Below are 26,304 nucleotides of genomic sequence, written 5' to 3'. Positions count from 1 at the left end.
CCATTCTCTCTCAAGTTTTCTGAGGTTGCATTTCATGGCTCTTAGCTCAGTAGTATACCAAGGTAGCTTTTTGCTTTTAGATGGGTCGATCAGGCGCGATTGTACGGGGCAGAGCTTATCAGCAACAGTGTTAGTAAGGTGATTCCAAGACTCAAGGGCAGTTCCCTGTACGTACCCGGATCAGTCCAGACCGTGGATAAAGCCCCCGTTCCAGCAGGTGGAGACAGACCAGAGTTCTGAGGCTGCCCATATAAGGACGGAACCCACCCAGGAACCCTCAGTATTTGTCTGTCTCCAGCAGGTGGAACAGCTCACCCTTTGGTTCCCTGTTTAGCTTGCCCTCTGTAGTCTTTCTTCTTCTTTCTCTGGGGCAAGCTCACGCAAGTACATTTTTAGTTTACTTCTTAATTATTATAATTTAAAAAAAAATGTCTTTTTGTCAGTTTTCTCTGACTCTGTCAGGGCAGACAGTATTGTCTCCCTCGCTCTTGGGGTTCCTAGGGGGGCTTTGCCCCTTGATTTCTGTCAGCCTAGGTTCCCTTCCCGGTGACCTAGTGTGAGTGATACTGGTGGAGCCAGTCCTTCTCCCCACTTTTACTGCTGCCGTGCCCCAAGATGCACATGCCTCGGTTGAGCCTTCAGGGATGACTTTCATGCTCCTGCTTCTGTGAATTATTTATTTACAAAAAAAAAACAAAAAAGAAAACTCACTTTCACAGAATATATATTTTATATACTTTATTTAATCACATAAATGAAAGGCAGCAGTTTATTTTGTGAGGAGGGAGTGGGGTTCAATCTCCCGCCCAGCTGCTCAGGGGCTCCCTGCTCAGCTGTTTTTAATTACCTTAGCGGCTGCTTCCCTGCTCTATGCCGCGGCCATCTTGCTGTTTAGCCTGTGGAGTCGGCCTCCCGACTCTGCCACGAAGGGGTATGTTCAAAGTGCATTTCAGGGGGTGAGGGCTCCTCTATTGAACCGCCATCTTTTAGACCTCGGGGAAGAGCTCCCTGATGAATTTCAAAGCTGTTCCTGTCCCGGGAACGTGCATCAGCGGCGGCCATTTTGGGTGTTTCAGATGAAACACTTCCTGGTTCTCTGGGGGCTGGGGATCCGATTTTCCCCCCTGATTTGAGCCCGGTTCGCTCGCAAACAAATCAGCACGGTCCCGTTTCTCCATCGGATTTTGTGCTTTTATTACATGAGTCTTATTTAGCAAGTTTACAAAGGGAGGTACACCCCCCCTCAGTGGTTTCCCTCCCCCCTGTGCGGTCTCCTGATATGGTTCCGGACCCGCAGGGTCCGGATAGGGTTCGGGTGGTTCCGGGTGTTCCCCCTCCCCCAGCAGACCCCCCCCCCCCCCCCCCCCCCGATGCTTCTTCCAAGGCTCAGTTGGGCATTCTTCCTTTTAAGGGCAAGTTGCTTTTTGGTGAGGACCTGGAACAGCTTATTAAGTCCTTGGGTGAAAACAAAGTCCATAAGCTGCCAGAGGACAGTCCCAAACAGTCGAAGTCTTTTTTCCCCCGACTCGCTCTCGCTTCAGGGGGAACCGCCGTTACACTAGCAGAGCCCGCGGCTCCTTTCCCAGGGGAGGCGTGTCCACGTCCCAGTCTTGGTCCCATTCCTTTCGTGGCCATCGGGGTTTCTGAGATGGCCATCAGCAACTCACTACCACTAAATCAGCTCCCCAATGAAATTCAGCTGGTCCATTCCTCCGCACGAAACTTAGGTGGGCGTCTTTCTCTGTTTCTCGGGGAGTAGGCCAAAAACACTTCCGATCTCTGGGTCCTCAATGTGATAGAACACGGCTACGCATTAGAGTTTGCCAGGGACCTGCCGGATCTATATATTGTGTCCCCTTGCGGCCTTTCCAAACAGCCTGCGGTCTGTCACACCCTTTTGAAACTTCAGGATTTGGGAGCGATCCTTCCGGTTCCGGTGCAAGAACAAGGCGCCGGCCAGTATTCAATTTACTTCATTGTTCCCAAAAAGGATGATTACTTTCGCCCCATTCTGGATCTCAAAAGGGTCAATCAGGCCCTCAAGGCTCCCCGTTTCAAGATGGAAACTCTACGGGCAGTAATTGCGGCGGTCCGTCCCGGCAAGTTCCTTGCTTCCCTAGATCTCATGGAAGCTTATTTTCACATTCCCATTCGTCAGGAACATCAAAAGTTTCTTCATTTTCAGATCCTAGGCCAGCACTTCCAGTTTCGGGCTCTCCCATTCGGTCTTGCCACCGCCCCCCGCACTTTCACCAAGACCATGGTAGTCATTGCGGCAGCTCTCCGTCGGGAAGGGATCTTAGTCCATCCTTACCTAGACGATTGGTTGATAAGGGCCAAGACCGCCGCTCTCTGCACGCTCGCCGTAGACAGAGTTTTACCCCTTCTCACATCTCTTGGCTGGATAATCAACTACTCCAAAAGCACTCTTCGGCCCTCACAAGAGCTAGAATTCCTGGGCGCTCTTTTCAACACTCGGGTCGGGAAAGTTTTTCTTTCGGACTCGCAAACACTCAACTTGATCGATCAGTTGAACACTTTCGTCACTCTTCCGCTTCCCACGGCGTGGGATTACCTGCAGGTTCTAGGGACCATGGCTTCCTCAATTGATCTCGTCCCCTGGGCGTTTGCTCATATGCGTCCCTTACAGAGAGCATTGTTGTCCCGTTGGAAGCCGAAGTCGGAACAGTATCAGGAGATTCTATCTCTCTCCGACACTACCATCGCCAATATACAATGGTGGTTCTCCCCGGCTCACCTTCTCAAGGGCATGCCTCTTTTGACTCCCTCCTGGGTCATAGTAACAACAGATGCCAGCCTCTCCGGATGGGGGGCTGTCTGCCAATCCCATGTGACTCAAGGTTTCTGGTCCCTGTCCCAGTCTCGGTGGCACATCAATTGTCTAGAAGCCCGAGCGGTTCGCCTGGCCCTCAAGTTTTTTCTTCCTCTGATTCGCCACAAAGTGGTCCGAGTGCTATCAGACAATTCCACCATGGTGGCTTACATAAATCGACAAGGGGGGACTCGAAGTTGTCTAATGGCGCTAGAGGCCAGCAAGCTTTTTCTCTGGGCAGAGAGGCACTTGGATCGCCTGGCGGCTTCCCACATAGCAGGCAAGGAGAATGTCCAAGCCGACTTCCTCAGTCAACAACATCTCGATCCCGGCGAGTGGGAGTTGTCAGACGTAGCGATGGATCTAATCGTGCACAGGTGGGGTCCCCTTCACCTAGACCTCATGGCGACGCTAGCCAACGCCAAGGCTCCCTGGTTCTTCAGCCAGTGGAGGGAGCATTGCTCAGAGGGAGTGGATGCGCTGGTTCTTCCCTGGCCCTCCGATGTTGTTCTTTACGTGTTCCCACTGTGGCCGTTAGTGGGGAAGGTTCTTCGGAGAATAGAGCTCCATCGCAGACCAGTCATTCTCGTGGCCCCCGAATGGCCCTGACGGCCGTGGATCACGGACCTAGTGAATCTCACTGTGGACGGCCCTCTTCGTCTCGGTCATCTGCCCCATCTCCTGCGTCAGGGTCCCGTATTTTTCAACCACGTGGATCGCTTTTGTCTAGCGGCATGGCTTTTGAACAGAGACGTTTGAGACACAGAGGATATAAGGAAGAGGTCATTGCTACCCTCCTTAGGGTTCGTAAGCAGTCAACTTCGCTTGCCTATGTCCGGGTCTGGAAGGTTTTTGAAAACGTCTGCGAGGATTTGAGCGTTTCCGCTCGTTCCCCTTCTGTTGCGGTGATACTCTCTTTTCTTCAGCGAGGTTTCTCCAAGGGTCTTTCGGTCAGCTCCCTGCGTGTTCAGGTCTCGGCGCTTGGTTCCCTCCTGGGTTCCATTGAAGGTCGGTCGGTAGCCTCTCATCCAGATGTTGTTCGTTTTCTCAGAGGCGCTAAGCATCTAAAGCCGCCTATCCGGTCTATTTGTCCTTCGTGGAGTTTAAATTTGGTTCTTTGAGCTCTTTGTACGGCTCCGTTTGAACCTCTTCGTCGTGCCACTCTCAAAGACTTGACTCTCACGACTATTTTCCTGGTTGCTATCTGTTCAGCCAGGAGTGTGTCCGAGCTTCAAGCTCTATCTTGTAGAGACCCTTTCTTGCGTTTTTCGGACTCTGGCATCTCTCTCAAGACCAAATCTTCTTTCTTACCTAAGGTTGTTTCGTCTTTTCATATTAACCAGTCCGTTGAACTTCCCGCTTTTTCTCCAGAGGATATCGCAGCATCTGGTGGTGGTGATCTTCGTCATCTAGAACTTAAGCGAGTCTTATTGCGTTATCTTGAGGTCACCAATGATTTTCGTGTCTCTGATCATCTTTTTGTCCTGTGGAGTGGACCCAACAGGGGGAAGCAAGTTTCTAAAGCTACGATCACTTGCTGGTTGAAGGATGCGATTTCCTCTGCTTACATTTGCAAGGGCTGGGCAGTCCCTGAAGGCCTAAAAGCTCATTCTTTGCGTTCTCAAGCGACCTCTTGGGCGGAGTCTCAATCTGTGTCGCCGCAGGAAATTTGTAGGGCGGCTACATGGAAATCCCTTCATACCTTTGCTTGTCACAACTGCCTCGATGTTCAAGCTCCAGTCTTTGGTTCCTTTGGTTGGCAGGTTCTTCGAGCGGGACTATCTGGGTCCCACCCTTTGTAGGGAAGCTTTGGGACATCCCACGGTCTGGACTGATCCTGATATGTACAGGGAAAGGAAAATTAGTTCTTACCTGATAATTTTCGTTCCTGTAGTACCAAGGATCAGTCCAGACACCCGCCCGTTCTTTTCTGGCCACTTGAATCTTTTTCCAGGTATTTTTTGTCTTTTTCCTTCTTATAGGATTTCTTTAATTCCTGCATTGTCTTCCTGGATTTTGCTTATAGGTACCGGAAGCATCATTACGATGATCAGGGGTAGTTATACAAGAGCATTTAGTTTACACAGTTCATTCAATTGTACTGTTATTTGTTGGTTTAAATTACATTTATAGTTATCCTGTTACTTGCTTGATCTTATACCTTTCTGCTTTGACAATGGTTATATACTGAGGGTTCCTGGGTGGGTTCTGTCCTTATATGGGCAAGCCTCAGAACTCTGGTCTGTCTCCACCTGCTGGAACGGGGGCTTTACCCACGGTCTGGACTGATCCTTGGTACTACAGGAACGAAAATTATCAGGTAAGAACTAATTTTCCTTTTCTGCATCAGTAAGGTTGAGTTTGTTGAGCTCTAATGTGAGGGCTGTTACTAGGTCTTCTTGCTTGCAGTTGCGTCTGAATTGGATAGATTTTTTGGGTTGTGTGAGGGTGGGGGAGTTGTTTATGGAGCAGGAGATATCGATGCGGAAGTGATCCGACCAGGGAATAGGGGTGCAAGTGGGTGAGTTGGATTGCCCGAGAGAATTGGTGAATACGAGGTCCAAGGTGTGGCCTGCTCTATGTGTTGGGTTGGAAATTAATTGCTTGAAGCCTAGAGCGTCTAAGGCTGTTAAAATGGCCTTGCAGGAGGATGTGTTCGGTGTTGCATCAACATGGATGTTGAAGTCGCCAAGGATAATTGCTGGAAGGTGAATGTTTATGTGTTTAGAAATGTACTCAATAATGATGGAAGGGTTCTTTTTGAGGAGACCTGGAGGCGCATAGGCAAGGCAAAGTTGCAGGTTAGGGGCTGTAAAGAGGCTGATTTCTAGTTTGTGCGGTTGCTAAATGGGTTTGTGCGAGACTTTAAAGGACTTTTGGCTGCTAGTAAGAGATCACCTCCTTTTTTTTTTTTTGGTCTGGGAATCGAAAATATGTCATATGACTGGCAGGGTAGTTGGTTGATAATGGCTGTGTCAGGTTCCTTTAGCCATGTTTCAGTGATGGCAAGAAAATCAGGTTTGTCATCTGTGAGGATGTCATAGATTAATGGAGTTTTTTTGGAAATGGATTGGGTATTAAGTAGGAGGATCATGAATGTGGTGAGACCAATTAATTGTGTGATAGGAGTGGTCATGATGGGTAGTAAATTTCTGTGTCTTTCCAGTGGGACTTCACAGGGGGGGGATAGGGGGCACACTAGTATGGAGTTTGATGGTAGGGATGATGAAGGTGTGCGTAACAGGTGCACAGGGGAGAGAATGAATCTAAAATGTTAGCGTACGTAGAAGAATTGTAGGGGGGCAATGTCAAGGAGCAAGGAGCAAAAGAGGAGGGAATAGATATTTCTTAAGGTAACGGGAGGGAGTGGGGTGGGGTGGGGAGGTAGGAGACCGAGAGGGAAGGAGGAGGAGGGAGGGGAGGAGTCAAACGAAATTTCAAGTGGTATAGAAACATGAGGTTATACTTAAATTCAGAAGTGATGTTGCCACGAAAGTCTCTCTCAGAGTTGTCGTAGGTGAGTATTATTCTCCGTGGTGTCAGGTGGCGAAGAATATGTAGGGTTTGAGGAGCGCTTTCCAATGTTGAGTCCGGTGTTTTGAGGCAGGTAGAACAGGCGAGTAGCTGCTGCCAGAAGTATATTAAAGAGGGCAAGAAGAGGACGCACGAAGAGTCTCTCCTAAAGGATCTTTTGGAAGAGAAAGAGATCAGAAGGCAGTAAGGAGAGCTGGCGCAGAGTCTCTTGGTGGTCCTTGAGCTGCGCCACTGCTTCTTGAATCTTTTCTCCAAAAAGATTATCCCCAGCACAGGGCAAGTCAGCTAACCTGTCCTGTACTTCTGGCCTAAGGTCTGAAGACTTTAGCCAGCCCATCTCCTCGCACTAATTCCTGCCGCCGAAACTCTGGAGGCCGTGTCGAAGATGTCATATGCAGACTGTACTTCATGTCTGCCAGCATCTAGGCCTTTTTGTGCTAGGGCATGAAGCTGGTCCTGGAATTGCAGCGGTAAGGCTTCAGCAAATTCCTGAATCTTTTTGAACAGGGCCCTGTTGTATTGGGACATGTACAATTGATAGGAAGCAATGCTAGAGATCAGCATTGAGCCATGGAATACACGTCTTTCAAATGCATCCAGGAATTTTTGTTCCTCTCCTGGAGGAATGGAAGAATGAGGTTTGGAGCTTCATGCCCTCTTCTGGGCTGACTCTACAACCACTGAGTGATGATCTAATTGGGTTCTCTGGAAGCCAAGGGCTGACTGAACTAAGTAGGTGGCATCTGCCTTACGGTTGACAGGTGCCACAGAGCCAGGGTGCTCCAAATTTCTCTTTAAAAGGTCCAGAAGAATTTCATGAATAGGGATAGACATGATTTACTTTGGATCATCAAGAAACTGGAGAAGCTCCAGCATCTGATGCCTAGAGTCCTCTTCAGTCTGAAGCTGGAATGGAACTGTTTCAGACATTTTCTTTACAAAGTTGATAAAGGACAAGTCCTCTGGAGGAGAACACTTCCTTTCATCAGGAGGAGAGGGCTGTGCAGGAAGATCATCAGTATCCTGGGATGAATCATTGGACCAAGGATCGTAAGGCTCATCACCAGCTTCCACATGTTCATCAGAAGGGAGTAACGGTGTTATCCCGGAAGGCCCGGGCCTAGGCATCGATGGCCTCAGAGGTGGAATCAAAGGCATCGATGGCAGCACTCCCGAGGGCGGAATGGAGATCGGTGTTTGTTCTTCTTCTTCCATTGACAAGGGTATCGGGGCCATCGGTTCCCTTGGATCCACCGGTGGAAGGTTACCGATTAACGCATACATTCTTGCCAATAGCAGTGCAAGCGCCTTGGGTATCGGATCTGTGGCCGGCTCGGGAACCGGCACCAGCATCGATGGAGGTTTGAACCCCTGGAGTGCTTTACTGATGGCCTCTTGGATCATCCGATCCAATTCCTCACAGAAACCTGGGGCATGGATACCCAGTTCCAGAGTAGGAGGCAGCACTGGCGTAGCTGGAGGGTCCACCAGTGAAAGTGGAGTCGCGGCTCCAGGCACCTGTCCAGGTGGGGAACGCCTCGGTGACCCAGAAACAGAAGAGGTTGGGGCCTTTTCTGTATGGGACTTCTTTGTCGGTGGCTCAGACGACATCTATGCAGAGGGCTTGCCTGTATCGGTGGCCTGAGCTTTCCGATGGCGGTGTCGATGTTTTTCTCGATGTTCTTCTCAGTCTTTTTCCTGAGGAAAAACAGAGTGGGTCGACACCCGCGGAGTCGTCAAAGCCGGTCGGGCAGCAGCGGTTTCCCTTTGCTGGCGCGAAGTCGACGGTAATGGTTCTGACTATGTCGAAGCTATCGATGGAGTTGGGGTTTTTGACCGAAAGAGAAGTTCCATCTTCTCCAGCCTAGCCTTGCGACCCTTTGGTGTCATTTGGGCACATTTGGTACAAGTAAGGACATCATGATCGGACCCCAATCATCACACAGACCGTGTGAGGGTCAGTGATGGACACTGTTAAGAGTACAGTCGGGGCACCGACGGAAACCAGACGCCATGGCCTCGACAAAAATTTAGTCACGGTGCGGTCGATGGCCGGTAGGCCGTGAGAGAAAAACTAGACGGGAATCAACCACAAGCCGGTAAAAAAACTTACCATTCAACCGCAGAGCAAAGATATCGATAAGGGGACCCCTGTGGTGTATAATTATTTGAAATTTTTTGAAAAAGTTCTGTGAGGAAAAATTCCTGTCAGGAATCTCTGAAGAGCTCCTTAACACCCATGTGGCTACTGTGGCACGGAAAAAAGACTGAAGGGGGACCCCTGTTGGATGCAGGGTTGGTGCTATGCTGGGCATGCCCAGTAGGTGCCAGTCAAAGTTCTAGAAACTTTGACAAAAGTATTCCGTGACAGGGCTCCATCTGATGATGTCACCCATATGTGAGGACTACCATCCTGCTTGTCCTGTGAGAACACTACTTAGCTGAACAAATCGTATCTAGCTAAGCTAGATTCACTCAATAGCAGGTCTAACTTATCTGGTCAACTTGACTGGACAAGCACAGATATCACTTCTTGTATTAACTGGCAACTGCAGCTTTTCAGCAATACTCATAGCTGTCAACAATTCTAGAAGCACTTTCACACATTTACCTTCTAAAGGGACTCGCCGGCGCATAGCAAGACGCTCCAGTCTGCGTTGTGTCTCTGCAAGGCTGAAGAGGACACCGTAGACATACTGACGGGCTGGGCGAAACAGAATGGCAGCCGGGGGAAGATCGGGGTTACATTCATCCTCAATGCACACAGGAATCTTAATCTCACCCTATGGAAAAAAAATCCCCAGTGAAGGAGTTACGAGAGAAGTAACTGCAAGAGCAAGCACAGATCCTTCTCACTTGTAACAGCACCAAGTATTAGTGCATGCATTATATGTGAGCAATAAATCACTGACCCATATATCTGGCAATGGGCAATTTTCCAACAATATATAAATTTACTCCCTTTCTGTAAGACTCCCTAGCTAAGGGCACTACATAAATTGAAAATAAACTATGAATGCACATTCAGCTGATCATGTTCAACCAATTCAAAAGAAATACAATGCTATTTTCACTTACCTGGCAATTACTGTTATATTAGTTCTCCATACTACCCTGGACAGCAGGGTAATGTTTTTCAATTACGGCAGAGATCAAAACCTTCAAATCTCTCAAAATCTACAGCATCCCTCATCTAGCATAGATAGTAAACTTCCTCCTCCAAAACAAAATTTCATAGGAGAAATGTAGTCTTACCTGCTAATTTCCTTTCCTTGAGTCCTGCCAGACGAGCCAGATGCCTGCATTTATGCTCTCCTGCCAGAAGATGGAGAAAGAAATTTACTAATTTGCTTACATCACCCTACATAGGGTCCTCTACTAAAATTAACCTGCTAGTATTCGAACAAGCTAATCGCAACTCCTACCTATTCCCCACTTACTCAGGAGGCTTCAAAGGAGATAACCAACACCGAACATCCTTAGCCCTGTGAGACCGGCTCAATGAACCAGCCCAAATGAACCAATGAACTGATGATATAAAGAACTGAAATTATACCTGTAGGCAAAAAAGGAGGAGCGAAATATGGCAGTCCAGGAGTGTCCTGGACTGGTTTAGCAGAACTAAAAAGAAATTAAAATTAACATGCAAGACTAAAATGTCTCCTTCCTTTTTGTCAGCCAGATCTGTCCTGATGACTGGGTAGTACCAAAGCTAAGCCTCAGAATGAATGGGATACTGCTGGCCTGGCTCTCAAAATGCCAAACATGGCATCCTCTGTGGTCTGAATATCCAAATAGTAATGTTTTCTGAAAGAATGCAGGGGTAATTAAGTAGATGTCTTGCAGATTACCACTGAGGGGAGTCACCAAACAAAGTTCTGTCCATGAGGCAGCCAGTGTTTTGGTCAAATGCACCCAAAGACCTCTGGGAAATGGTAAACATTTAATGAAATACACTGAGCCAATCACTTCCTTAATTCAACAGTCTATTAAAGCTTTAGAGGCAGGAGATCATGTGATGCTATGAAAGGGAACAGATGTAGGTTTCCCTTCTTGGCTCCCGGTTTGGCCATCCAGCCCCATCCGCAGCAGCCAACGCCACTTTATGGGTCACTGAAGATAGTTTTCGATATCTCCTGCACTGCGGTACCCTCCACAAGCAGTCATGTCGACCCACACCACCAAAAAAGACAGACAAAAAGACAAGGAAAGGCCGTGACCTACAGACACGCCGTCTGACGATGACACCGGAACTACAGAGCCGCCTGTACCTGCAAACTGGGCTGACATAAAAGCCGCCATAGTGGAAGCCCTGGAGCCGGAATTCAAAAAAATCTCCAGCCAACTCATGGATCTTACCACCTCCATCTGCAGGCTACGAAAGGCGCTTTACAGAACTCGAACAACAGGTTTCCATGTCCAAGATGGCCTCCACACCTCGCAATCTGAGCTGGCAGCCCTGAAAACAGTTATCGCCCAGCACATGGACCGTCTGGAGGACCTGGAGAACCGGTCCCGACGGTCAAACCTCCGGTTTGTGGGCCTGCCGGAATTGCTGGATGAAAAGGAGCTCTCCACGATGCTAGAAGTGTGGCTTACACAGGAACTCAATATCTCCCAGGCACGGGGACCCTTGCGAGTCGAATGCGCCCACAGGTTAGGCCTTAAACAGAGCCAGCAGAATCGCCCACAAAAGATAATTGCCAAAATATTAAACTTCGCGCATAAATCTGAAATTTTACAGGCAGTATGTTTGGGGAAGTCCCTCACGAACGACAACAAAAAAATTCTTGTATTTCAGGATTTCTCTGCGACTGACAGCGCAACGGCGCATGCTTTCCCCATATTGCGCCAAACTGCACACTCTGGGCCTACGTGCTACGATTGTATACCCAGCTAGGGTCCGAGTGTCGACCCCTGGAGGCCCACGCTAGTTCACGGATGTGGGGGAGATCCAGAACTATATAAACACGCTAGATGGGCCCTCGGCTAGCCCTTGGGAGGCAAATGGAGTCCGCGACAGATGAACATGGCCTGGAGGCCCTTGCTAAAATTAAGATACACCGCAGCAGGGGGGCGATCACAACCCCCGCGGTCTTTTTGTTCCTTACTAATTGGTTTTTTCTCCGAGCTCCAGCGCTGTCTATGGGTGTCAGCACCGGACTTTGCTATGTTACTGGGTACATATACCTAACTGGATGCCCTATGCCATGATATTTTCTCTTTTGTGACTATGCGGCTCGCCCTGCGCTTGGCTCGAGGGGACTGTTCAGTGCGCTGTTGGTTGGTTTAAGAATGCATTGGCAAGTTGTATTTCTCTCTCATGTAATTGCTCCATGTTTGGCAGGTGGGTGGGGCTGGGGGGATGAAGCGGGAGCTTGTAGAGTCTTAGTGATCTCCGTTAATGGGGTTAAGAAGAGAGGGGGGACTAAAGGGTTTTTTTTGGGATTATGCTGTGTGTGTGCTCTTTCCTTGTCACACTATATGCTGATGCTGAACAGTTTAGCCCTGAGGGGTGGTCTATGATGGAAGGACCACCCTTCTTTGTTATGCCTATGAAACAACAATTACTGCAACCCTTGGCTTCACTTGATGGTTAGTAGAGGAACCCGTATTTTTTCCTGGAACGTTTGTGGCATAAATTCCTCTATCAAACGGTCCAAGATACTTCATACTTTAAAAAAAAAGTCAATGGATCTGGCCTTTCTACAGGAAACTCATCTGACCGATCTAGAATACGCCAAGTTAAATCAAAATTGGGTGGGGGTCAATGCATTAAGCATCAGCCAATACTAGGTCAGCAGAGGTGGCCATTTTAATTCAGAAACACCTACCAATTACGATTAAGAATGAAATAAAAAACCCTCAAGGCCGCTATCTCATTTTAGTGGTGGAGTTCAACCATTCTACTCTAGTTCTGTGCAATATCTATGCACCGAATACTTACAGTGCAAATTTTTTTCAGACCATCCACAGACTGCTCCTCCCCTACACAGATCGGGATGTAATCGTTGGCGGGGATTTTAATGCGGTCTGTGACCCACAGTGGGATAAGTCTTCTGTTACCCAGCAGGAGGGTGCTTACAGTAAAGGGATCCGGCTCTTGGAAAACTCATTACATTTAGTGGATGCCTGGAGAACGTTGCATCCCTTAGAGATTTTACTCGCCTATCCAGAGCACATGCCTCACACACTCTAGATTAGACTATCTCCTGATGAGTGCCCACTATTTTTCCAAAATCTCTGAAGCCAGGATTGGGGACATTGTCATTTCCGATCATGCCCCGATCTGGATAGAGCTGTCACGGTCGCCCCTGGGGTCCACAGACTTTCACTGGCACTACTCCTATTTTCTAGCAGATGATGTCCCATTTCAGGACTATCTCTAGGAGAATTGGGTGGATTTCTCCAAACTAAATGCCCAACATAGTAGGGACCCAATACTATTCTGGAATACGGCTAAGGCAATGCTACGTAGCGATATTATCTCTTTTCTGGTGCATCGAAAGAAAACCCTTGATAAACGTTTACTATCTCTTAGCACTCAGCTCCAACGAGCAAAGTATGCTCTGATCAGCTCCAATTCCCGGGCGAATAGGGAGTCTTACCACTCTCTGCAAACAGCGATTAATTCCCTTCTGTACCAGCGAGCTAAGAAGAGCCTTTTATACTACCAGTTTAAACTTTACAGGTTTAGGAATAAAGCAGGGAAGCTAATGGCCAGCTTGATCAAATCCTCCGGGGGGTCCCGTTACATACCAGCTATCCGGTCATCTGGGGGCCATATTGTCAATGACACTCCCTCTATTCTGAAATGTTTCCACAAATATTATTCTGACCTCTATACCTCTGATGGTTGGAGTTAAGAAAATTGGGACCATTTTTGCGAACGCCTTCACCTCTCTTATGTTGCGCCAAATCAGGGTCAGTGCTTAAATGAGCCAATTTCAGAGGATGAGGTGCAGTTGGTCATCCGCCACACACACAAACTTAAGGCCCCCAGCCCAGATGGCTACAGTTCAGAGTTTTATAAATGTTTCATAGACCCACTCACACAGCTCCTCCCACAAGTGGTTAATGCCTTGATCCATACGGGCACTTATCCAAAACATGGGAATGTGGCCCATGTAACCCTCATTCCCAAGCCCGGTAAAGAACCCCTACATCCTTCATCTTATCGCCCAATATCTCTGTTAAATGTGGACCACAAACCTTTAGCTAAGATATTGGTGGAACGGCTAGCAGATATTCTGCCATCCTTGATCAAACCAGGGCAAGTAGGCTTTGTTAGGAAACGTTACGTCCTCACAAATATTCGACTGGTGGCCCCTGCCATGGCGCTCTGTAATCAAATGGACACTCCATATTTAGTTATCAGTTTTGATGCGAAAAAAAGCCTTCAACAGAGTGGAATGAGGATACATGTTTCACCTGCTCAGATCTATGGGAATTGGAGGGTTCTTTTATAGCGCCATCCAGTTGCTCTATCAAGACCCAACTGCCTCCATTTTAGTTAACGGTGCACATTCAGACCCTTTTCCTGTTTCCAAAGACACTCGCCAGGGATGACCGCTGTCGCCTCTCCTTTTCCTTCTTACCCTAGAGCCCATGTTGCTGGCCATTCAGGAGTCGGCCGCAGTACAAGGCATACAATTGCACTCCCGGACACAGAGGGAGATATTCAAATACGCAGCATTTGCAGACGATATTTTAGTCTCTCACGGACCCTCAGCATTTGCTTTCTGCACTGCTTGCTTTGTTTACCTCCTTTGGTGCCTTTTCGGGGTTGCGGCTCAATTGGGACAAATTGGAAGCCCTGGTTTTCCCGGAGGCCCTTAAGCAGAGGTGGGGTGGCGCCTTCCCACTGTGCTGGGCTGCAGACTCTATCAAATACTTAGGGATTCATTTGTCCATTGACTTAGCTGCCATTTACAGTCTTAATATACCAGGCCTGCTTACACTCAGTCAGGACAAGACCCAGGCTTGGCAGGATTTACCACTATCTCTCGGAGGCCGTATTAACCCTTTTAAAATGGTAATCCTGCCTAAATGGCTTTTATGTCCTACAAAATTTCCTGCTTTCGCTTAAAAACTATGATATTGTGCCCTTGGACAAAGCACTTTGCTTTTTTTTGTGGCGGGGTAATACGGCTCGTGTTCCCTTGCGCTGGTTAAAATTGAGGTGGAGAGTGGAAGGTATGGGAGTCCCGGATATTACCCGATATAACGTGGCAGCCAATCTTTGCCTAGTGTGAGACTGGATTTTGGGGGAGACCACTTTTGTGAATATTTTGGCTGAGACCATGCTGGTGGCCCCTCTGGACCTGAGATTTGTTCTCCAAGCTCCCCTGACCGCCCTACCCCCGTCACTAAAACATAATCCATTGATTACACCAATTCGGAGGGCCTGGACATTTCTAACTAAGCAATTGGGAGTGCCTAGAGTCTGCCTATATTGGGAAATCAGGAATTCCTGCCAGAATCTCACTCTTCCAGTTTTTGCAGTTGGGTGCAGAAGGGAATAACGCAATTGGAACATTTGCTGAACGGGGAGGGTAAATTATTCCCTTTTGCCAAACTGAAAACATTGTATGGCCTAACTGATGTCCATTTCTTTGCGTACCTGCAAATTCATCACTATGTCCATTCCCTCGCAGAACCCGTTAGGCAGCCATTGGTTTTTCATACTTTAGATGCTTTTTTTCTGTTTTAAAAACAGCGGTCACTCTCCTTGTCCGCCTACTACAAAGGGTTGCTCCGAAGTCTCACAATGGACACATACCACACCACAGTGGCGAGATGGAATCATGATGGAGTTTTCTTGGTGACTGTAGATGTTTTCTCCGCTTGTATGAAGAATATTGCACAAAAACAAAGTGATACACCAGTATCTTATTAAATCACACAAAAAACTGGCTGGTGCAACAAAAAAGTTGCTATTCTGTAATTATAATATTTCTTAAAATTAATACTTTGTAGTAGAGAGGAAAAGACCTCAGCACTGGTACCAATCAGTTTTATACCGTCGGATTTTATTGAGACCAGTAGTTGCAGTCATGGTTCATAAAAACATCTCATTCTTTATTTCTACTTCAAAAAGTTTTTGTATTTTCTATTTTATTAAAAAATTACCTTTGTAACTGGTTCTTGTGTTTTGTATTTGATGTGTCTATGTGTTTTTTTCTTTCACCAATCATACCTCAAAAACAAAAACCAGATTTAATTTTTCAATACCAGCAGCAAAATCGCCTGATAGATACTGGTTGTCACACTTATCTTATTGAAATGATTTCTGGATGGATTTTTCACCAAAATTTCAGAAAAACCTTCTTATAGTAACACTTGATCAGCGCTGTATCAGCTGCTATGGAAGGCATTTTTATAAGATTAGCTTTGGAGGCTATGTCAGTTGACCAATTTTGCAACCATAGTTGAAGCCTGGCCGCTACCATCAAAGCGACTCTTCTGGCCAAGATACAGATCAAATCGCAGCTTGCATCAACTAAAAAGATGGCAACGTGCTCCATAACCACTCTGGAATCCACTCCAGAATCATCAACTTCCTGAGAGAGAAGCAGACAACACAGTGCCACTAGAGCGCAACAAGAGGCTGTCTGTAAAGTCATCGCCACCGCTTCAAAGGCTTGCTTAAGGAAAGCCTCAATCCTCCCATCATGCACATCCTTCAGGACCGCTTCTCCCTCCACGGGGATAGTCATCTGCTTAGAGACAGCATGGACCAGCACATCCACTTTGGGAAAATGCAAATGCTCCCTCACAATTGGATCCAGGGGGTACAGGCCTTCTAATGTCCAACCCCCTTTGAAAGTTGCCTCTGGGTCGCCCCAATCAAGATCAATCAATTCCTGAATGGTGTCCATAACAGGGAAAAAAACAAGAGGCTTTACATAAGGAAATCAAAAAGGGATTCTTCTTTGGTTCAGACATGGAATCTGCACCAGGGACATTCAGCATCTTTAAGGTCTGGGAAATCAGGGCCAGCAGTTCATCTCTACGAAAGAACTGCAACATGATCAGATATGGTTCCAGTCCCGGAGGAATTTCCCCATCTTGCAGGGAATCAGGACCTGCCTCATCATGAGTGCAATCGGGTTCCTGTCGGGATTACCTGCAGTGAACTGAGGCGTGTTTCAGCGATTAAACATAGAACTGGAAGAGGGAGGGCTGAGGGTCCGACCTGACAGCAGTGAGCAAAGCTGAGGACTGCGCCTGAAGAAAGGATTGCAAACCTTGAAAAAACTCCATCCAAGAAAAGGCAGCCAGATCCAGGCCAAACCCAGAAGGAACTGAAGCAGGGTCCACTGAACTGCTATCTCCTGCGGAGGAACCAGTCAAGGAAGTTTCAAGATATGGTGTACCTCCAGTCAGATCATTAACTAGACCATCATCAGGCTGGGAGGATCCAGGCTAGGCAAAATCAGAGGAGGACAATTCTCCCTGAGCCTCTAAACAGTGCTGACACGTTAGAAGACACGTCAGGCTGAGATGCCTGAATATGACAGGCAACATAGAGAAAAAGGCGCTTAGGTTTGTTCCTCACCGGTGCCATCAGTGCCCAGGTGATGGAGAACATGCGTCCCGCCAGCTCGCACTGAAAAAATTTCAAGCACACAAAATTTATGCGCACAAAAGTTTGGCGCCCCAAGAGTAAGCGCTGCAAAAAGCACACTCACAAACTCTGTGGCAAAGCCTTTGCACACCGCCAATGCTTTAAAAATTGTGCGCAAAAGGCACAATCAAAACTGAGAGCACTGCGCACACAGACGTCCTTTAGAGGGCAGTAAAGCATGCACAGAAGCGCGCGAAAACGCCGTTACGGCCTACCATGCGGCATGCAAGCAAGAAGTCTAACTGAGGGGTCTAGCCCACTGGGGCCGCTCAACCCGCCAGGCTGCCCAGTTCCCCTAATCCCCACGGGAGTAGGAATGAACGTCAGAATGGCGCACCGAGCAGAGACCAGAGGAAGTCCTGCAAACCACTCTACACTGTCTCTATCTTTACTTTTTTTTTTTTAAACTTACCCGAGTTCAACCATACTGGCTGAGTACAGAGACGGTCTCCGGCTACGGAGGGAGAGGGCATATGCCGTCACTGCCATGCTTGGCCTTCTGCACCTGCTGCCTTTAAGCTGTAAAATCAGCTAGGTCAACGCCGGAAAACCCAGCTATCAGACCAAGGCACACATTTGAGGGACCACAGAAATCACCTCAGGAATTCTCAACTGGGAGTGGGGGGTGGCCCATCAGTATCACTGCAGGAGAGCAGGGCTTTCTTCATTCCATTTTAAATTCTCCTTCCAAAATCTGAAGCAGTCCCAATAGGGAAATACACATCCACCATCTGCTGGAGATGGAGAATACTGGTAGGCTGGTGTCAATGCAGGACTACATATACTGTGACGTCAGCTTGCTCCGTCTCCATCTGCTGGCAGGAGAGCATAAACCACTGGTCCTGAGTCCATCTGTCTACATGCTAGGAAATTTCGCTTTTAATATTTGAACCTGTGTGTCTGATAAACAAATACGTAAGATCTCAGATTTATCTCTATTAATTTCAAAACCTAAAACTCTCTCAAAAATCTCAATTTCAGATAACCCCCCCAAAGAACTTTCTGGGGTAGAAAGAACAAACAAAATATCATTGGCGTACAATGAAATTTTATAATCCTCCTCCCCTATCTTTATCCCGGTGATACCTGTAAGTTGCCTAATTCTTTCTGCTAATAGTTCTATACTTAATGCAAATAACAAAGACAAGAGAGGGCATCCCTGTCTTGTACCCCTTTGCACTATAAAAAAATTTTAATATCCCCCATTTATCTTAATGCATGCTTCAGGGCCACTATATAATTCCTGCACCCACTTCAAAAAAAATCCCCCATTCCTTTCCATAACTTGAAATAAGAATGGACTAATGTACCCAGTTGAACGCCTTCTCCACATCTACTGTAAATAACACTGAGTGAATGCAATCTCTCCTCGCATAATAAATAATACTAAATTTTACACACATTATCTCCTGCCATTCTTCCTGGCATGAAACCAGCTTGATCTGAATGAATCAAAAGGAAAATAACCACTCTCAGTATTTGTGCAAAATATTTGGCCAATATTTTCAAATCAATGTTTATATGAGAAAATCAGCCAGTATGAACTACAAAGCGTATAATCTTTCCCTGATTTTGGAAGTACTGTTATGCCAGCCACATTGGAAGCCTGTAATAACAGACCATTGTCCCTAATATAATTATACATCTTCACCAGTTGTCCCACAAATATCACTTTAAATTTTACAATAGAGAAAATTTAATACAGATATCCAGGAAAAAAAAAAAAAAAGAAATAGTACTCAGTAACATTATATCTGTATATATTAAAATAAAAAGAAATCCACAAGGAGTATTATAAAGAACATTAGAGCGGTAAAGGAAATAGTGAAAATCACTACAACGACTGAAAATTAAGGCAGCACCTCAATATTTTACTTTGCCTTAATTCCCAGGCAAAGACTCTTGGGCAAGTGAATCCAGAAACACTCTTAATTGTGAAGTTTGGTAAAAAAATATGTCTCTGATTTTGACGAGATATCTCGCATCTACATGGGAATTTTATAATCATTTCCCCCCCCCCAATTTTTCTACTTCAGCTCTAAAAGCTAGAAATTTCTTCCTCCTCATCTGAGTTTGTCTTGAAAAATCTGGGTATATCCAAATTGGCACTCCAATTAAATTTTTTTATAAAATAATGGGTTAAAACCATCTATACCCAGGGCTTTCCCTGGTTTTAGTTCCCGAATAGCTCCCAATACTTCCACAGATGTTGTGGGTTGACCCAATTTCTCTTCCAAATCTGCACTTAAATAAGGCTACTGCACCTTCGAGAGAAAAAGGAAAATTAGTTTCTTACCTGATAATTTTCGTTCCTGTAGTACCAAGGATCAGTCCAGGACACCTGGGTTGTGACTCCGCACCAGTAGATGGAGACAGATTAAAACTTGTGGGCGGAGCCATATATAAGCCCCTGTGCCAGTCACAGCCCCTCAGTCATACGTAATGTCAAAGTAGAAAAATCCAAAAGCCAACATAGCTAACCATAGAAACTTACTAAGTAAAATAACTCCAACACCCCTACAGGAAAAACAGACTCCCCAACCGGGAGAGCGAACAAAACAAGGGGTCAGCGTATTAAAAAAACAACAATGAGCGGACTCTCCATTACTATAGCGCCACACTGCGGGCGGGATCCTGGACTGATCCTTGGTACTACAGGAACGAAAATTATCAGGTAAGAAACTAATTTTCCTTTCCCTGTACGTACCAGGATCAGTCCAGGACACCTGGGATGTACCAGAGCTAAGTTATCGAGGGTGGGAAGCAGAGAGTCCCGCTCGGAGTACCCTCTCTCCAAATCCCCCAGCATCAGTAGCTTGAACATCCAATCGGTAATGTTTAATGAAGGTATGCAACGATTTCCAGGTAGCCGCCCTGCAAATCTCTTGAGGCGACACCTGAGAAGATTCCGCCCAAGACGCAGCATGAGATCTCGTCGAATGAGCTCGAAGACCCACTGGCGGTGTTTTACCTCGCAGAATATACGCGGAACCAATGGCCTCCTTGAGCCAACGAGCGATCGTTGTGCGGGACGCCGCAGAACCTTTCTTCGGACCCAACGTCAACACAAACAGATGATCCGTTAATCGAAAAGAATTTGTGACCTCTAGATAGCGAAGAAGAGACCTCCGCACATCTAGTTTTCTCAAATCCCTCAACTTCGGGTAGGAAGATTCCCCAACCGCGAAAGCGGGAAGTTCAACCGATTGATTCAAATGAAAAGGTGATACGACCTTAGGCAAGAAAGAGGGAACGGTCCGCAAGGAAACCCCTGAATCGGAAAAACGCAAGAAGGGCTCTCTGCAGGACAGAGCTTGCAACTCAGAAACCCGGCGAGCCGAAGCAATGGCTACCAGGAATACAGTCTTTAACGTGAGATCTTTGATCGTAGAACGCTTCAGAGGCTCAAAAGGAGCTGAGCATAAGGACGAGAGCACCCAGTTGAGGTTCCAAGAAGGACAAGGGAGCCGCAAAGGAGGACGGAGGTGTTTCGCCCCCCGAAGGAAACGGGAGATATCCGGGTGGAGAGCCAGGGAGACTCCCCGAATCTTACCACGCAAACAACCAAGCGCCACGACTTGGACCCGTAGGGAACTGCACGCTAAGCCTTTGGCCAGCCCAGCCTGGAGAAAAGCCAAAATATCGGGAATAGCAGCGGAAGTGGGATTAAGACCCCGCTCCAAGCACCATTCCTCAAAGACTACCCAGACTCGAACATAAGCCAGAGACGTAGACTGTTTCCTGGATCTCAGCAACGTGGCAACTACCGCGTCCGAGTAACCTTTTTGCTTCAACCGATACCTCTCAAAAGCCATGCCGCGAGACAGAAGTGATCCGCATTCTCCAAACAGACGGGACCCTGACGAAGGAGCCCCGGAAACCCCTGTAGACGAAGGGGTGCCGCCACTGACAACTGGACCAGGTCCGCAAACCACGGACGGCGCGGCCACTCCGGCGCCACCATGATCACGTCGGACGGGTGCAATTCTATGCGCCGCAGTATCTTGCCGATCATGGGCCACGGTGGGAACACATACAGTAGCACCTCCGCCGGCCAGGGAAGTGCTAATGCGTCGACCCCTTCTGCTCCTCTTTCTCGGCGTCGACTGAAAAATCTCGGAGCCTTTGAGTTGTTCCACGTGGCCATCAGGTCCATGTGGGGCGTTCCCCAAGTCCTGCAAATGAGAAGAAACGCTTCTTCCGCTAGCTCCCACTCTCCGGGATCCAGGTGGTGTCGGCTGAGGAAGTCCGCCTGGACATTGTCGGCTCCTGCTATGTGAGACGCAGCGAGATCGCTGAGATGCCGCTCTGCCCAGGCCATCAAGGAACGCGCTTCCTCCGCTACTTGAGGGCTTTTCGTCCCGCCCTGGCGATTGATGTAAGCCATGGTGGTAGCGTTGTCCGACAATACTCGGATCGCCTTTCCTCGTAGAAGGGGTAGAAAAGCTTGCAATGCCAGACGGACCGCCCTGAACTCTAGGCGGTTGATAGACCACCGGGTCTGATCTTCTGACCACAGACCCTGAACCGATTTCCCTTGGCAAACTGCACCCCAACCGGAAAGACTGGCATCCGTGGTCACCACTGTCCAGTTGGGAAGAAGAAGAGATACTCCGCAGGAGAGATGTTTGGAATCCAGCCACCAGCCCAGGCTGGAGCGCACCTGACTCTCGAGAGGCAGTGGAAGATAATATTCCTCTGAAATCGGTTTCCAGCGGGACAACAATGAAGACTGCAGTGGCCGCAGGTGAGCGAACGCCCAAGGGACTAACGCTAGCGTGGAGGCCATAGATCCGAGAACTGTCAGGTAATCGCAGACTCGCGGACGGTGCTGAGACAAAAGACGTCGCACCTGAGACTGTAGTTTGCATATCCGATCCTGAGAGAGAATCACTCTGCCCCGTTTTGTGTCGAAAACGGCTCCAAGGTACTCCAAGGACTGAGTGGGTTCCAGATGACTCTTGTTGTAGTTGACCACCCAGCCCAGGGACTGCAAGAATTGTAGCACCCTGGCTACCGCTTGCCGACACAGGCTCTCTGACTTCGCCCGAATCAGCCAATCGTCGAGGTAAGGGTGAACCAGGAGGCCTTCCCGACGTAAGTGCGCCGCCACTACCACCATCACTTTCGTGAATGTCCGAGGTGCTGTCGCCAGGCCGAACGGAAGAGCCCGGAACTGGAAGTGTCTTCCCAGAATGCAAAACCGCAGGAACCGCTGGAACGCTGGTTGGATGCCCACATGAAGGTATGCTTCTGTGAGATCTAGTGACGCAAGGAATTCGCCTGGCCGCACTGACGCGATCACCGAACGAATGGTTTCCATCTTGAAGTGAGGGACCCGAAGGCATCTGTTGACTCCTTTCAGATCCAGTATGGGTCGGAAAGTGCCGTCCTTCTTGGGAACTATGAAGTAAATGGAGTACCGGCCTTTGCCGTACTGATCGGCCGGAACTGGAGAGAAGGCCCCCAAGCTTTCTAGTCTTCGGATGGTGTCTAGCACTGCCGCCTTCTTCCTGGGATCCTTGCAAGGCGAGACCAGGAACTTGTCCGCTGGGATGCGAGCAAAATCTAACTCGTAGCCATGTCTTATCACGTCGAGGACCCAATGATCCGACGTCATGCTGGCCCATTCCTCGAGAAATAAGGATAGACGCGCCCCCACGTTTGGAACAGCGTGCTGAGGGCGCGACGAGGGATGGGCCGGCCGAACTTCATTGCGAAGGCTTGGAACCCGCACCCGACGGGGCTCCTCCTTGCCTGCCAAAGCGTTTGCCGCGAAAGGACTGCTGCCAGTGAGTGTTTCGAGAAGAGGCCGGCCTATACGAGGGTCCGGTGGATCTTTGCGGCCTGGGCTTCCGGGGACCCCGGAAACGAGCTCTGCTGGAAAACGAAGAGCGTGACCGGGTCCTATCCTCTGGCAGCCTAAACGCTCGGTTCTCACCCAGGGAAACCATCAAGTCATCTAACTCCTTACCAAACAGCAATTTCCCTTTGAAGGGCAATGCCCCGAGGTGAGCCTTGGACAAACCATCCGCCGCCCAGTTGCGCAGCCAAAGGAGACGGCGTGCCGACACCGCTGCCACCATGGACCTAGCTGAAGTGCGTAAAAGATCATGGAGCGCATCGGCCCCATATGCGATAGCTGCTTCCAACCTGTCTGCTTGGGAAGCCTCCTCCGGAGAGAGACCCACATTCGCCTGCAGTACCTGGGCCCAGCGCAGACTAGCTCGCATAGCAAAGTTCGTGCAAATGGCGGCCCGCACTCCCAGGGCGGAAACCTCAAAAATCTTTTTGAGCTGTACCTCCAACTTTCGGTCTTGAATATCCCGGAGGGCCGTCGCTCCCGTGACAGGGATGGTAGACCTCTTCGTGACAGCGGACACCGCCGAATCCACCTTTGGGAGTCGGAGGAGCTCCAGCGCCTCCTCCGGTAAAGGATAGAGTTTATCCATGGTCTTGCTGACTTTCAAACCTAACTCCGGAGTATCCCATTCCTTGAAAAGGATATCTGTGGACGAGAAATGAAAAGGGAAGGCGACCGCCGGTCCTGTGAGGCCGAGCAGAACAGGATCCATATTCGCCTCCTGGCGGACCACCACCGGAGGAGCTTCAATTCCCAATTCTTGGAGAATGGTCGGGATGAGAGGTGCCAGTTCCTCTCTGCGGAATAGCCGCACCACCTTGGGGTCGTCCCCTTCTGCAGCCTGTGCAGCTTTCTCTGCAATGGGCTGTGCAGTACCATCCACTGCTGCCTTCCCGGCCCCAGTCAGGGGCTCCTCGGAGGACTCTGTATCATCCCCAGGGGAATCCTCGGGATCCGATTCTTGCGGCACCCCTCTGGGAGGCCGCTTCCCCGGGACGCACCGTGGGCGATCTCCGCGCCCTTCCTGGCTTTCTTTTTCCGTAGAGGGGACCCGTGGTCGGCCGCACGCGAGCCATTCCCCCGGATGCGTCTGCTGCGTTTGTATCTGAGGACTTTGCGCAGTAACAGCACAAAATCCTCCGAAAATTCACCAGAATCCGAAGAATCACTCTCGGAAGCCCCCCGGGACCGAAGCCCCTCCGAGGGAACCTCCCCCGCCGTGACACGCTGCGGGGAAAGCGCGGGAGGAAAGGAAGAGGCCCCCACCATTTCCCGCGAAATTTCCCAGCCGGTGGCCAAGATGGCCGCCAATCCTGCACTAACCGGGAAAAGTTCCTGAGGCCTGTCAGTGGAGCTACCACCGCGCAACGGCGAACGCGCGACCCGGGAACGAGCCCCCCGCGGCGCTACCGAGGGTCCCTCATCACCCGGGACGCAGGCTGAACAAAGGCTGCCCCTTGAGAGACGCGCGCGCGCCGAGCCGCAGGCCCTGCACTGTGCAGCACGCGGCATGCCGGCAAAAACGCGGGAAGAAAAACGGGGCCGCGCCGAAAAAATTACCACAAAAAATAAAAAAAATTCAAAATAAGCAAACGGCGCAATTCGGCGACCTCCCCCCTGCCAACGACGCCCCCCCACCGACTAAAACGGAGCGGCGACACCAGGCAACAGAGAGCCGCAAAAATAAAAGTAAAACTTTTTTTTTTTTTTTTTTACAAACAAAAAAAAACGCTGTCCCTGGTTCTGAAAAGCCCTTATTCCTGCAGGGGTGAGTGAACCAGGCTCCCTGGTGTCACCCCTGACGCTGCCACTAGCTCAGCCGGGTCCTCAACCCTGGCAGCGGCCTCAACCTGGGGAGGGTAGTCCCCTCAGGACCTCTCAACTCCCCTGGGAGGCAGGGCAACCGGGAAAGAATTAAAAAGAAAACCCAATTTAGCTTAAAAAATCAGACCTAACCAAAAACTAACTCAAAAAATCAAACCTGACAAACAACCAGAATCAGGTCAGGCAGGGCTGTGACTGGACCTGCACCATCTACTGGAGACAGAGTAAGACTGAGGGGCTGTGACTGGCACAGGGGCTTATATATGGCTCCGCCCACAAGTTTTAATCTGTCTCCATCTACTGGTGCGGAGTCACAACCCAGGTGTCCTGGACTGATCCTGGTACGTACAGGGAATTTGTATTTCTTCCTCCAATGCCTTATTCTCTTACTCATACAATTCTGCAAAAAACTAATTAAACAGAGTTCTAATTTCTTACCCATCCAAAATCATGGATCTGTCCCTGTCTGGTTTTGACAATTTGGTTTTGGGATATTCTATTCTTTAATTTATGTGCTAATAATTTCCCAGCGCTATTACCGTGCTCATGGTAAGTTTGTTTAACCATATCTAATTTAAATGCTATTTCTTCTACTTTTAAGAGATGTAATTGATATCTAATATCTGACAGTTCCTTAGCAACTGACATTTAGGATTTCGTTTTTTCTTCAATTCTACTTCTTTTAACTTCTCTCTTTTTTTTTTTTTTAATCATTTTTATTGAGGATTTTACATTTACTAGCATTGCATAAACAAGAGCATGGTTACATACAGTTTCAGAGAACTCCGTTATATATAATCAAACCAGGTACAATTAAGCACCAATAACATTTATAACATGTGTAACAATTATAAAATCTGATATATCCACTGCTAGGACTATAGCTAAACTTAACGTTCCCCCCTCCCTTTTTCCCCTCATGCCTATCCGCCCCCCCCCCCTCCCTCCCGCTCCCAACATCCTATCCTTAATCCCAAGTGTTGCATTTGTTGTGTTTTGTTGTTTTTTTTTGTTTTTGGTTTGCTCAGGTACAGAACTGGTCCTTGTATGGGCTGGTGGAGCTATATCCATACTAAATATCAATAACATTGCCACACTTGTTTCTAAGGCTAAGTTTTTAGTGAATAATGTAAGTGGTGTAGAGGTGTAGAACATGTGATAGTCGAGGCATGAAAAGTGTGGATGTTGAGAATTGAGTGGGTACCTAAATAAGTAAGCGGGAGGTTATATTTGGTAGTGACATCCCTTAAGCCACATGAGAGGCCCTTCCCTCTGGTCGCGGATCTCCCTGCCAATTATAAAGCTACTTTAAGTATACCTCTACATGAGCTCCAACTTATCAAAGAAGTGAGCAATTGTGGTGTACCCCCTTGGTGTAAAGAATGGAGAAATTACTTACCTGATAATTTTGTTTTCCTTAGTGTAGACAGCTGGATTCAGGACCAATGGGTATAGTGTGCTCCTGATAGCAGTTGGAGATGGAGTCAGATTTCAATCTGATGTCAGCACTACATATATCCCTGCAGGAAGCTCTGTTCTTCAGTGTTCTCCTCGAAAAGCAATAGTGGATATATGTGTGTTTGGAGAACTTGATTAACTTGAGCTAGTTGACATGAATTG

General features: G+C 48.3%; 1 protein-coding gene across 1 annotated transcript in view; it reads right to left on the bottom strand.

Moving 5' to 3' along the window:
- FAM120C (family with sequence similarity 120C) overlaps positions 1-26,304 on the bottom strand; it is a 385,399-nt gene that overhangs the window by 213,958 nt on the left and 145,137 nt on the right. Inside the window, 1 exon segment of the mRNA XM_029607874.1 lies at positions 8,979-9,150. Coding sequence (XP_029463734.1) covers positions 8,979-9,150 — 172 coding nt within the window.

The sequence above is a fragment of the Rhinatrema bivittatum genome, chromosome 1, assembly GCF_901001135.1.
Source record: "Rhinatrema bivittatum chromosome 1, aRhiBiv1.1, whole genome shotgun sequence".
Taxonomy (NCBI): domain Eukaryota; kingdom Metazoa; phylum Chordata; class Amphibia; order Gymnophiona; family Rhinatrematidae; genus Rhinatrema; species Rhinatrema bivittatum.
Note: the sequence above shows the minus strand (reverse complement) of the source record. Positions and strands in the feature narration are given on the sequence as shown.